The sequence below is a fragment of the Equus asinus genome, chromosome 29 (assembly GCF_041296235.1).
Source record: "Equus asinus isolate D_3611 breed Donkey chromosome 29, EquAss-T2T_v2, whole genome shotgun sequence".
Taxonomy (NCBI): Eukaryota; Metazoa; Chordata; class Mammalia; order Perissodactyla; family Equidae; genus Equus; species Equus asinus.
This window is the reverse complement of record NC_091818.1, coordinates 35193487-35208051: the sequence shown is the minus strand read 5'-3', so window position 1 is coordinate 35208051 and position 14565 is coordinate 35193487. Positions and strand designations below refer to the sequence as shown.

Genomic DNA, 14565 nt, shown 5'->3' with positions numbered 1-14565 from the left:
TTTAAAAACCAAACTTTAGAAATAAATTATAGCTATGTGGGAAAGCTCACACTTAAAATCAGAGAACTTCTATTTTGGAAAACTGAGTGTAGGCAGTCCCCTCCCCCAGGTAATTCTTAAGGCTCCTGTGAGAGCGGCCATGATTTCACAGGACCTGCGCCCTAGACCACAGATCACCGGTCCAAGGACGGGTGCCCATGCCAAGCAGGGCCAGCAGTTCCGTGGGTATGCAGACTTGGTTGCAGAGGCCAAGTCGTCTCTGTAGCTGTAAGACATAAAACTCAGCAGCTGTTGGCAACCAAGTTTACAGTGAGTGTTATGGACCGAATTGTTTCCCTCAAAATTCACAGGTTGAAGCCGACAACTGCCAGTGCGACTTTATTTGGAGACGGGGCTTTTAAGGAGGTAACCAAGGTTAAATGAGGCCATAAGGGTGGGGCCCTAATCCAATAGGACTGGCGTCCTTATAAGAGGAAGAGACACAAGGGATACAGAGGAAAGGCCACATAATGACACAGTGAGAAGGTGGGAGGGTGCAAGCGAAAGTGTGTGTGTGTGTGGGGGGGTGCTCATGAGAAACTGACAGTGCTGGCACCTTGATCTTGGGCTTCCAGCCTCTAAAACTGAGAGAAATAAACATCTGCTGCTTAAGGCGCCCAGTCTGTGGTATTCTGGCATGGCAGCCTGAGTAAAGACAGTCAGGAAGAATAAAGCCGCGGAGCAGAAAGTACATGAGAATTCCCATTCCATTTAGTTATTTCTAAAGCCCAACAATATTCTTGTGTTGGTTTCAAACTTTAGGATCCTTACCATAGTCTCCTGTGAGTTTAAGCAAATTTAAATTGGACGTCTTTCATTTGCAACTTAAGTAAAAAATTAGACTTCTGAACAGCAGGAAATTTACCCCTGAATGTAAAGAACTTTAAAACCACTTTAGGAGGGAACCTGAGATGTATTTCATCTCTTTTATAAGATACATTTTTTAACAATTACCTCAGGTTTTCCACTATAGGTATTATGAAGATATTATATGATATGGTTGGAGTTATTAGGAAATCTGGGGTCTACTTCTCTTTGCTGTTGGTCTCACCACTCTGGGCCTATCTCCTTCCTATAATGAAGTTATTTCTGGAAATCACAAAACTCCTGACACCACCAATGCCTGATCTCACCACACTGAACGGTGTTAAGTCACTGCACCTCAAGATGACTCCCCATCTGCAAACCGAGTGTTCCTTCCAACACTAACACTCCACACGGTCCAGGACTTCCAGCCCAGGGGCCTCTCAGGGGTCTGCGCCACACTTATTCCTCTTTTGTTTCTGCGTCTTGCTTGTGTGGTTTTTGCTTTCCCAGTCCTGCTCCTTGTTCAGCTCTTCTGGCTACTGTGTGCTATCTGGATCCTTTCTTCTGTCTGGCCATCAGGTTTTTGACTTTTTGGAGAGTAAGAGCATGCAAGGGCCCATGGGTCTCTCAGAGGCAACTGCAGGGACTCATCTGGAGAGGGACCCTTAAGGATGCTCACAGGCCTTTACAGCTTATTAGTCCCCAAAAGGGATAAAAGGAAGAAGTCTGACAGCTAACAACTGATGTGTTAACATCTGCTTACCTTTGGTAGATCACAAAGGGGTAAAAGAGGTCCAAGAGATTGACAAAGTTATAAGAATCACAGTATTCTCCAAAATTCAGAAGGCTTTTCCCCCTTATTTATATTTTTTAAAATATAAACAAGCGGGGGGCTGGCCCCGTGGCCGAGTGGTTAAGTTCACGCGCTCTGCAGCAGGCGGCCCAGTGTTTCATTGGTTCGAATCCTGGGCGCGGACATGGCACTGCTCATCTACAACTAGAAGGACCCACAACGAAGAATATACAACTATGTACTGGTGGGGCTTTGGGGAGAAAAAGGAAAAAAATAAAATCTTTAAAAAAAAATAATAAAATAAAAAAAATAAACAAGCAGGGCCGGCCTGGTGGCGCAGTGGTTAAGTGTGCACGTTCCGCTTCTCGGTGGCCGGGGGTTCACTGGTTCGGACTCCAGGTGCAGACATGGCACCACTTGGCAAAAGCCATGCTGTGGTAGGCGACCCACATATAAAGTAGAGGAAGATGGGCACGGATGTTAGCTCAGGGCCAGTCTTCCTCAGCAAAAAGAGGAGGATTGGTGGCAGATGTTAGCTCAGGACTAATCTTCCTCAAAAAAAAAAAAAAAGTTTATTCTGTTGGACTCCACAGGCTATTTTTCTGTACTGATCCAAAGGTAAGCTAACTCAGGCACCCAGGAAAATAATGCAAATACAGAATGCTAAAGTGAGGGCAACACTAGCAGTGAAATGCTAAAGAAATGGTCTCCGAGACTATTTTATAAAGGTCGAAGATGACCCTGGAAGATAGTGATTTTCCATTGAATAGGTTTCCAAAACCCAAACCAAATAAAACGCAAGCACATTAAATCTAAATTACAACACTTTATTGCAGCATCGGCAAAGTCAGATTTCTGAAGCTGGTGAAGATCGGGCAGCATTTCCATGTGAAATGTTACAACTTTACAAGTTTTGTTTCTCATTTAATTCTACATGCAGAAACTGAAACATGGTAAAAGAAAAAATGCAAAATAGCTAGAAAAAAAGATGTAATCAAGTTGCAGCATACAGATGTGCTCTTTAACTAAATTACTATGCCTACTGGAAAGCAAACGAAAGACAACTATCCTAATAAATTAACAGATTGCCAGAAACAGACTAAGAACCCTCATTTCTATTTAGTGGGGGGAAAACAAAACAAAACAAAACAAAACCAAAAGCAAAATAAAAGCTCTACTGTTTCCATACTTTGTTTAGAGACAGAGGCTGTAAACCCATGAAGGTCAACAAAATCTTCTGATCCACTTCTTGTTGTCCTTCGTCCATTTTCTGTGACATGCTGACTGGCACGCTTGTTGTCAATGATACTTACAATGGGCTCAACTCTCCCTGATCTTAGGCTGGTGTCAGACTTCCCTAAGCCATCTGAACTCACACTCTTTTATACTAATAAGCTTCACGTTTTTCTTTTACCCCAATAGGCAATTTTATATTACTGACTCTGATGGATAAAACCGATTTTTCTCCCTCATCCCTTGTTCCTCTTGAAACAAATTCCTAAACAAAAGCCTTCCTGGTGGATTATCTGGTATCTGGATATCTTTCATCATTTTGTTGTCCTGCATGTAAGTTTTACTAGGAGATTTTACTGCTTGCTCTATACTTTTCTACTGTAGTCCTGGAGCCCCCAAACGTATCTTCTTCCAACATGGGATGTTCAATTCAGAGACACTGTAACTCAAATCAAGTTTAAAACTCAAGTTCATTTCCCCATACCATTACCATTACAACCGCTTCTTCTCCGGCTCAATCATCTCATTGACGCTCTTCTTGGTGTAACTGCTCAGTAGTCAAGTTAACCATCTCATTTCATGACTGCCATTCTCAAGAGAAGATTAACCCTCACGTGATTTCCATTACAAAAGGCCGTTTACGCCTTATCTGGAAGCGTCGGCTTGTTCCGGTGTTGGCAGAGGCTGCTGTTTCCGCCTCATGGCCCCAGCCTGTCCCAGGTTTAGATTCGCAACTCTCTAGACCGACATGCTGAGATGTGTCCACTGCTCTCATTCAATTGCTGGAGGACTCCACTATCCACAACATCAGATACAGGACCTAATGAAATGACACGTGCTGCTGGATCAACGTCTCCTGGAGGCACAAACAGGGCAATGTTAAAGCACTACTGCTAAGGACAAAGCTCCAGCAAGAAAAGGCCCCCTATCACCACCAGCCACTGCTGCCTGACATCTCCTGATAATCAGTGCTTTGTAAAGAGCCCACAAACTCCTCTGATGAAGACGCAAGACGGGCGCTAAAAAGAGCAATTCTGACCATTTTTGGAAGGGGTGATCCCAGTACATTTCCTACTTTCTAAGATGCTGAGAATTCATACTTTGTGTTATGGCTCAATTGTTTACCCTCAAAATTCATATGTTGAAGTCTAAGCCCCAATACCTCAGAATGTGACCTCATTTGGAAATGGGGTCACTGCAGATATAATTAGTTAAGATGAGGCCCTATTGGAGTAGGATGGCACCCTAATCCAGTAGGACTGTGTCCTTAACAACATGAGGAAATTTGGACACAGACACACACACAAAGGGAGAATGCCACGTGCAGACGAAGGCAGAGAGCGGACGGTGCTGTGGAAGCCCAGGGAGGCCAAAGATTGCTGGCAAGCCACCAGGAGCCAGGAAGGAGGCCTGAACAGATTCTCCCTCACAGCGCTCGGAAGGAACCAACGCTGCCGACACCTGACCTCGGACGTCTGGCCTCCAGGGCTGTGAGGCGACACAGTTCTGTTGTTGAAGTCACTCAGTTCATGGCACTTCGGAACAGCAATTCTAGCAAACTAATACAGCTTGTTTCTCACAAGGCAAGTTACACTAGCACGAAGCTTTCAAAAAATAAAATGCAAACGTGGAAAAGTCTATCTTCAGCTGGATATATCCATAACTCATGCAAAACTGAACTGAATTGGAAAAAGGTCAATAAAACAAGTATTCCCTGAGAGAACTATTAAATAACTATCACTTATTTAATCTTACAATAGGGACATAAAGAGAATATCTATTAAAAAATGCACACACTCCTTAAGATGGGCTAAAAGTCTGATGGTATAACCCCTTGCTATTCAGATGTGCTCTGCACTCTAGCAGCTTTGCCATCATCTGGGAGCTTGTTAGAAAATGACCCAGAAGCAGCAGTTTATAAGAGTCAAGATGATTAAAATATGTATTTTAAAGTTTGAGAAGCACTGATATAATCCACATGAACTTGTAGCATAAACCACATTACTGCTAATGCTTGTCAGCCATGAAGTTTCAGTTTTTTCAACACTAGCAGAGTGGAAAACTACCTTGTCCTGTACTAGAGAATACCTGGATAACTGTTTTACTTAGAGCTCTAGTGCTATTTTAACTCATTATAAGCAAATGCCTACAGTTTGTTAGAGAATTTCTGCCCAGTGAAAAGGGCTAAAATTTTAACTTACAGCCCTATTTCAATCCTGATTAGAAAATACAAAAATCATTATAATTAATGTCTGGGAGCCTTATCAAAATCCACAGGGAAGAAAAATTTTAAACTGCTTTAAGAACCAGTTTCCAAATAAATTTCCCTTTATCTGCCATATAACATCAACAATATTAATATCTAATTTTTTTAAAAAGCACTAGCCCAGTTAAGAGTCAAATGGGAAACAATTTCTCAGACTTCACTCACAGAATTTTCTTCTCCCTCCTTTGTAGGAACTCACCGCTCAGCATGTTCTCCCTAAGATACTTGATGAACCATCACTCTACATACACATCTTGCTGCCAAAACTGGCCCAGCATTAAAAATAGAAGAAAATAAAGGGGAGCCAAACCACTGGGAGACTCCACCCCACCAGTTATGTTCTTTCAAATGACTACATTTCTTCACTTAATACTTAAAAAACGGCAAAGAAACTCTGGTACTCGAAAGGCTCAAAACCTCACGTTTACATATGTTTGCTTGTTCCTCTACCATGTTCATCTGCACCTGCATTTTTAGAACACTGGCTTTGAAAATACCATAATACTCTACAAAGGGCCATTTTCAAGAGTGATAGACAAGTTAGGATTTTTTTTCCAAGTTATGATTTTAAGAAGAGATTTAAAACAGGTAGGGAGAGTAGCTCAAGAGATGGAACTCTCATGAAATCAGGAAAACAAGAGAGAAGAAGAGCTAGAAGCAGAACATAGGAAGAAAGTTTACTAAATGACTAAGCATAGATTTTTAAAAGTCCTGTCCATTCAACAGATATTCACTGGGCATCTACTATGTGCCAGGCACCAAGAGCTATGGAGGAGATATGATGGAAAAATGAGACACAGCTCCATCTCTGCCTCAGTCTTTGCTCTCACAGGGGACAGAGACAAGCTGGCAGGCGATTAGTAGGACGGGGTCTGTGGAAATAGAGGGAGCCAGGACAGCATATACACACTGACCTATGTCAGACTTTAGAATATCAAAGTGAGACATGAAGGAGGAACAGGAGTTAGGCGGGGAAAGCAGGAGAGGACTGCAAACAGAGGGAGGCAAAATAGAACATAATTAGAAGAACTGTAAGGCCAGCTTGGTTGGGAGGAGGGGAAAGATGAGCAAGAGATAAAGCCAATAAGGAAAGTACGTCCCCATCATGCAGGGCCATGTTAACCAAGCTGAGGCGTTCGGACTTCATCCTACAAGCCACGAGGAGTCACTGAAGGGTTTTAAGCAGAAGTGCTCTCACAGTCAGATAGCAGATGTGCATTTAGTAAGAATACTGTGGGTCTGGCAGAGACAATAAACTGGAAGGGGTTCAAACTGGAGACTGGGAAGGAGATCAGGAGGCTGCTGGCAGGATTCCAACAGGAGGTGATGGTAGTTTGATGTAGGATCTCGGCAGTGGGGGTGGAATAAAATGGGCAGGTGTGAGAGCCACTCAGTAGTAGAATCAGAGGATGTGTTAATTAACCAGACATGGAGGTTGAAGGAGAGAGAAGAGTCAAAAATAAAACCTCCTTTTCTAGTTTGGACAACTGGGTGAGCGGTGCTTCCACTCACTGAACAGGAGAACAGAGGAGGAGAGAGGCTTGGGGGCGGGGGACAGCCCGAGTTTACTTTCCTATGAGACATCCAGGTGGGCCGTTTAGAAGACAACTGGATATACCATCAGAAACTAAAATGCGTGGCGTGGGCCAGAAATGCTGCTGGTAAGTGAGCCTCGGGAGGGCAGGACACCTCCTGTGGAGCGTACACAGAGTAAGAGAGGAGGGCCTAGGACTGACCTGAGGGACACGAGCATCTCTAGGCAGAGGCAAGCCCAAACAGGAGCCAGGAGCAGGAGGAGTCAGGGAAGGACGAGAAAAACCAGAAGCCTCAGAACCACAGAAGACAAGGGAGGAGAGCACACCAAGGGGAAAGGGAGGGTTCACACGCTCAGTGCCCCGGGACAGCCTAGGGGACTAGAGACTGAAGGCAGGAGGCGGCAGCTCAGGGCTCCAGTGAAGGCAGCTTCAGGGAACCGGCAGAGGGAGGCAGCAGACTACAGTCAGACACAGTGAGTGGGGGGTGAGCAAGAAAAAGCAAACAACCAATTCTTCCAAGTCTGACTAAGAGAGGGGCCAGAGGGAGGGAAGGAAAACAGACCGTTGAGGAAGAATTTTGAAAAATGACTGAGTAATTGGTAAGAAACTAAGAAAGGCATACTCTGTGTTCATATACGCATCTCTTACAGCAGCTGTAAGTTTACACGTTTCCCCTATTTTTGCTCCCCGATGCCTAAGAAATGCTGGGTACTTAATAGACTCTCGATTGATTCTTTTAAATAAATCTATGACTAGGGGAGAATCAGCTCTTCCAAGTACCTGTCCTTGGCTTTCCCACTGGACTACAAGCGTGAGGGTAAAGACTCTGTCTTCTTCTACCTTTGAATTTTCCACAGCGCAGGACTGAACCCATGGCAGGTGCTGTATGCTGACAGGAAAAATACTACTGCAAATACCAATTATATATCTAAGTTCCTTCTTATTGATTCTGAAAAGTCATTCAAACATTTAAAAATTAGGAAAAGACACTACACTTGCAATATCCAAATCAAAAAGGGATTAGAGAATTAATAGAAATAACTGTTCAGAGATGTCAGGCTGCATGGACAGGTGAAGTTGATGGAAAAACATCATGGTAAACATAATCTAATAGTTTTGTTTTCTAATAACAAGATAAGAAGAGGGAACAGACATTATCAAGAACACTATGATATATATTTAAAGCTACTCTAAGAAAATATAAAAGAAACTAAAATTTTCATGGCCTGTTAACTTAGCCAGCTTCTACATTTTAGCAGCAATAAAAGCTTTTATTATAGGACTTTAATGAAGTTTGCGCAACTAAAAATAATCTAGTATCTTATTATGCCTAATTAGATAGGTTTGTAAATCACTTCTAACTTGGATTTCTAAAAAATAAAACACAGATCCCTAAACTACCATGACAAACCAATTTTCATTAAATTGCAATTTCATTAGAGTTGTCTGAGCATACAGTTCAAAGAAAAATGTTATTGGCATCACATAAATATATTCAGTGAGCAAAAGAGGTAGGCTCCAATATCTGCATTTTTTCCCAGTGCTACTCTCTTCAACAATGAACTACTGCGACTACCCGCAGCACATTCTCTTCTACACCTGCTCGCCTGCCCCCAACAAGAAGGTGACATCTGAGGGAGGCAGTATATCCTCAGTCTAAACACTAACACCCTGAGAGAGATCAGTAAGAGCAGCAAAGACAATGTCCCTTTGATCATAACCCAACCACAAGACAGAAAATTGAATTGACGGTGTGGGTCTTTAGATCAGGTTACAGAAAAACTTCAAATAATTTTACTCCTTAAAAAAAGATGAATGAGATGTTATCAGGGAACATCTTCAATGTGAAATTCTTTATAGAGTTTTATTTTACATTAAACACCTCAAGTTTAAGTAGAACTGGCATGGATCCCAGCAGGACATTTTATAATTAAAAAAATAAACAAACAAAAACTCTCAAAACAAACTCAATCTGCATGCTTGAAAGTCTAGCAAATAGCTTTTGAGTTTCTGTAAACATTAAGATTACTTAACACTGACCTAAGAAATCCTAACATAAAGCCTGTGATTTCTCTCCAACCAGTCTGTAACTAGTCCTCTCTATAAATAAATACCAAAGAGAAAATTAAAAAATCTAAAGAAGTCCACTCACAGAGAGTGAAAGATCTCTGTGGCTGAATTCAAGATTTTCTTTTAAACTGTAACTATTTAACACCCAGGTTTTCTTCTCTCAAATAGCTACAACTCAAAGACTTTTCTATTTTGCTAATAAATAGGCCTTTATCACTAAGCAGAATCCAGAACTATCTAATTCATTCATACGGACATCATGAAAAACAAAGAGCTGAGGAAGCAATGAGAGACTCCTACCTCCCACCAGTCTTAAAGATTAGATCCGCATTAGGCGCTCCCTTTGGATGTTGGTAACGAGGCCGCCGCTCCCGATTGGTGTTTGCTGGAGCGGGGCGCTGGGCAAGAGACTGCAGCATTTCTGTAATTAGGAGCAAAACAGAAAATGTGGTTAACTCTGGCAAACGGACTCCCCTATGAAGCAAATAAAATCCCAGGGAGATGAAGTTTATTAGTTCTGTCAGGTGGCTGACTAAAGAAAAATAAGCATTATGCAAACTAAAATGATTGAGAAGTTCTGAAAGGGCCTATCAGGAGATGAGGTGTGCTCTTTAGTAGCATTTAATATCCATGTTCCCCTTATTGTCAATTTGGCCACTATGTAAGCGTCCTGTGAGGCAGTAAAACAGAATAAGAAGCACTCTAGCACAACTATGAGCACAGTGTTGGGAGCCAGACAATATTAGTTCAAATCCCAGCTCTGCCACTTATATGCTATGGGACTTGTGGTTCAGTTTCCCTAAATGTAAAATGGGAATGATAATAACACTTGTCTCATAGAATTGTTGTGAGGATTAAATGCTTTGAAAAAGCACAAAAAAACACAGTCCAGCCCATAGTAAGCACTTGGATACTAAGTGTTAGCCATTATTATTATTAAGAATGTTGAGTATCAACTGGGAAAGAAGATTCTAGAAGTGGGATTTAAAGATCGAAAACCAGATATTTATTTTCACAACAATCTCTTGCACAAAAAGTCGTTTGTCAGTACAGTGCTATATAAACAATCATGTTACAGTTCTAGAATCTGGGTGCCACAGGAATGCCAAAAGGCTGGCTTATGAGATGCCCATGGACTCTATACACAAGGTTCCAGTTAATCCAAGAGTGCTGGGTATGTCTGCACAAAACAAGAATCCTAATTTGAGTACACCCTCAAATCTGAAGGAGCACGGGGTCCCCGAGACCAGGATTCCCAAACAGACAAAATGAGTTGATAAATATTTACTGAATTAATTTGCTCACAGTTGACTGGCAACATGGGGCAATAAAAAATTGACTGTGATCTCAGTTGCAAACACAGCTCTAACAGTATGGAATTATGGAGGGAGCAAAATATGAAAATTACATTACTGTTATTTTACAAGTGAAAGAAAAATGAAGACAGAATAGGATAAGAAAAAAATCAATCTCTCAGGCTGAATACATGCAAACATGACATGAAAAGGTAAAGAATAACAACTCTGATATTCTATATTTAAAATGTCCAAAAGGCATAAAAACTTTCCACTTCTGCTTTAACATGATTTATACCTTGATAATCTTCTTGTTCTTGCCGTTCATTGATATCTAGTGTGAGCTTTTTCATTCTCATCCTCTCTTCCTGTTCTGCCTGTTGCTGGTTCCAATGATTTGCAGCAAGTTGGGAAGACATGGGTACATTAAGGATCTTAAACTGAGAAAAAGAATACAAAGGAATCACAGAGGGCTTGAGAAAATAACAGACTTCAAATAAAATAGTAGAATTAAGCGAGTTTAAAAAAATAAGAACGTCTTTCTTTTGCTGCAAGTCAATAAAGACAATATCACCTAAGAACATAAACAGATACTAGTATGACTCTACTAGAAACAAACCCATTAGGGCTGGATAGGAAGTAAAAGGCCATCAAGTTCAACCACCATGAAAAACAGAAGGACCCTCTTTCCTGCACCCTTTTAGAAGTGCCCATTCAGCAAGAAGGGATCATTTTCCAACCTGTAGGCCCTGTCATGTACGGCTAATTGTCAGAAAGGCTTTTATATTGCTAACTGTAATCTGCACTGTTTTCATTCAAATGGTTCCGCCCTCCTGACCTATACAGAACAAATCTAGTTCACCTTCAGTATTAATAGCCCTTCACATTTCTAAAGACAGCTGTGATGTTGGAAAGGAGGCAGAGTTAAGCAACTGACCTATGGGGATCTATTTCTCTGTTAGGGAAAAGAGTCCTTATCTATGGAATGTTTTTGTTTTTAGCAGGATGTCCCCGGTTTAGGATTGCGCAAGGTAAACAAACCTTTGAATTTATGGGCCACGGCTCCCCAGAAATTGTTAAGCTACATAACTAAGTATAAAATGGAGATGTTTCATAACCTAAATTCTCTCTGCTGTGAATAATTTGCACACTTCACTTGAGAGACCTCCTCTAACACTTTGGACCAAAGGCACGTCTGATGCAGAAAGGAAGGACTTGGGGAGCTGTGCTTAGGAACCCAGACCTCTCTCTCTTTGATCTACGCCTTTCGAATACTTGCATCCTTGAAATTATTAGTAAACCTTAACACTGTGTAAGATCTCTGATTCATCTGAGTCTGATTTGACAATTTGATTCTTTGTATTATCTCAGATGTCCTCTCTCGGTACTTTCTTTCATGACGCATTTTAGTCAACGTTCGTCTTAAAATATAATACCCAGAACACTAAATGCAGAAGGCCAGGCACACTCAGGTGAAAAATATTAAGTGTGGGTGTGAAACTATCTACAAATCCAAAACAACCACATTTCACATTTATCACAGCAGATAATTAAATATCTCACATATCAAAATAAAAATATACTTAAGGTAGTCCATTTAGCTGCCAGCCTAGCAGACCTCTCGCCTCCTCGGTGAACTTAGTTTGACACGACCCATTCTTAGTGGTCTAGTACGGACTCCAATGACCACTTTCTATTTTATGAGCTCACAACTACCTCTCTTTTAAAAAAAACCTTAGTGAGGTATACCGGACATACAATAAACTGCACAAACTTAATTTGAATTCACAATAGTTTACATCATTGTGAAATTTCAGTTGTACATTATTTCTTGTCTGTCACCACATAAGTGCTCCCCTTCACCCTTTGTGTCAACCCCTCACCTGCCTTCCTGTGGTAACCACTGAACTGTTTTCTTTGTCCATGAAACTGCACAAACTTAAAATGTACAATTTGGTAAGTTTTTTTTTTTTTTAAGATTTTATTTTTTCCTTTTTCTCCCTAAAGCCCCCCAGTACACAGTTGTATAATCTTAGTTGTGGGTCCTTCCAGTTGTGGCATGTGGGACGCTGCCTCAGCGTGGCTGGATGAGCGGCGCCATGTCCGCGTCCAGGATCCAAACCGATGAAACACTGGGCTGCCTGGAGCATGCTAACTTAGCCACTCGGCCACAGGGCCAGGCCCCAATTTGGTAAGTTTTGACATATACACAAACTTAAGAAAACCTCACTGCAATTGAGATAATGAGCATATCCATCACCTCCAGGTTCCTCTTGTCCCTTTTGTAACCCATCTCTTCCTCCACCCCATCCCAAGGCAACCGCTGGCTAACCTGCTTTCTGTCACTATTCATTAGTTTGCACTTTTAAAATTTACATAAATTGAATCATACAAGATGTATTCTATTTTGTCCAGCTTCTTTTACTTAGCACAATTATTTCGAGATGCATCTATGTTGTCATACCTATCAACAGCTCATTCCTTCTTATTGGAGAGTAGTGCTTCCTTGTATGAATATACCACAATTAATTCATTCACTTGTTGATAGTATTTGGGGTGCTTCTAGTTTTGGATTACTATAAATACGTTGTACATTCATGCATAAATGTCTGTGTGGACAAGTTTTCATTTCTCCTAAACGAAAAATGCTGGGAATGGAAAAGCTGGGAAAACCTGGTGTGTTTTACTTTTTCAGAAATGAAAATGTTTTACGAAGTAGTTGCACCACTTTACATGCCACTAGCGGTATATGAAAGTTCTGGTTCCTTCACATCTTTGCCAACACTTGGTATGGTCAGTCTTTTTAATTTTAGCCATTCTAGTGAGTGTACAGTGGTATTTCCATTTTGGTTTTAATTTTCCTTTTCCTAATGCCAACATCATCTATTTTAAAACTCAATCTAGAATTGTGCTAAAAGCTGACATCAGGGGCCGGCCCCGGGGCGGAGTGCTTAAGTTCGCACGCTCTGCTGTGGCGGCCCAGGGTTTTGTCGGTTTGGATCCTAGGTGCAGACATGGCACCGCTCATCAGGCCACGTTGAGGCGGCATCCCATATGCCACAACTAGAAGGACCTGCAACTAAGTACCAGGGGGGATTTGAGGAGAGAAAGCAGGAAAAAAAAAAAAAAAGCTGACATCAAGTTTACTGGATTGGGAAGTTTTCAGAACGTATTTTTTCCTTGCTCTTGAAAAGGGAAATATTTGCCCATTATCAATGTTTGACTACTGGGCCATTTTGTAAGACTTTTCTAAGTTTAATGACAACTGCTCTAGAATTGCATAAGTTCTCTCAGTCCTTAAGAATATAAATTGTTCATGTCTGAAGACAAGGACTCATTTAAAGTACATAAACTATCACTTTTGATATCATCTGCTTTTACCCAATCTTTAATTTACCCTTTTGGGTTGAAAATCTTTCTTTTTCATGAAAAGGAAAGTGAATAGTTGTTTTTTCTATAATCTCTCCACAAGCAGTGGGATTACCTTTCCTTGTTCTTACGGCTCTGAACACAGCCTTTTAAAAAAGCACTTCCACATCCTCTTAAACCACGTCTCCTTTAAAAATTGCTGGTTGTGGGCTGTTTATTTCTAAATTCTAGTGCATATGGTCTGAGGATGGTCAATTTTTCCTTCTTCTACAATTATGAATTCTATGCTATCTTTTTTTCTGCCCCTTCCTCAAATTTACTTTCATTTCCACGTTATAAGCAGTTCCTTCATGAAATATATACTTGTTAGGGAATGCCAAAAAGAAGTTAAGAACAAGGACTTTTGTAGACAGACAGACTGGGCTCATACCTCAGCCTTACCATTTATTAGTATGAAATAGCAAATTACTTAAGAACACTCTTTTACTCACGTATAAAATGAGGATATCTATACTATCTTTTAGGGTTGCTGCGAGAATTAAATGAGATAAAATATGTAAAGTGTCTAATATAGTGCCTAGTACATAGTAGGTACTCCAAAAATATTACCTATTAGGAATACATTTAAATATAAAGTTCAAAATAAAAGTCTCCCTCACTGCTTCCTATACATTCTGAAAATAAAACTAGCAAAACAAAATCACAAGTCAATTAAAAAAAAAAATCACCTGCTCAGCAGAAAGAGCTCGCCAACCAGTGGGCAGAAAGTGAAATCCTGAACTACTTCTGAATAACTGTCCTTAGGCCTGTGTAGTACTCTGTATCAAGAATCTGTCTGGGGGCCAGCCCAGTGGCGCAGCAGTTAAGTGCGCACGTTCCACTTCGGCAGCCCGGGGTTCAGCGGTTCGGATCCGGGTGCAGACATGGTACTGCTTGGCACGCCATGCTGTGGTAGGCATCCCACGTATAAAGTAGAGGAAGATAGGCATGGATGTTAGCTCAGGGCCAGTCTTCCTCAGCAAAAAGAGGAGGACTGGCAGCAGATGTTAGCTCAGGGCTAATCTTCCTCAAGAAAAAAAAAAAAGAATCTGTCTGTAGCAGATGTGACCTGCCCAAACCATTTTTTATTTCCACTAACAACAACTGGAACAAAGTTAA

The 14565-nt window shown here is 41.1% G+C and overlaps 1 protein-coding gene across 2 annotated transcripts in view; it reads right to left on the bottom strand.

Annotated features, from left to right (window-relative positions):
- Window positions 1-2452: 2452 nt before the first annotated feature.
- Window positions 2453-14565, bottom strand: part of UPF2 (UPF2 regulator of nonsense mediated mRNA decay) — a 110998-nt gene continuing 98885 nt past the window's right edge. The window contains exons 20-22 of one of the 2 annotated variants that reach the window (XM_044761932.2): window positions 10337-10478; window positions 9044-9164; window positions 2453-3728 (exon numbers count right to left, since the gene is read on the bottom strand). In XM_044761932.2, the coding sequence (XP_044617867.1) occupies window positions 3719-3728; window positions 9044-9164; window positions 10337-10478 (273 nt within the window). In that variant the 3' untranslated portion in view covers window positions 2453-3718. Of the gene's footprint in view, window positions 3729-9039; window positions 9165-10336; window positions 10479-14565 lie in introns of those variants that run through there. The other variant, XM_044761934.2, reaches the window with a different exon arrangement.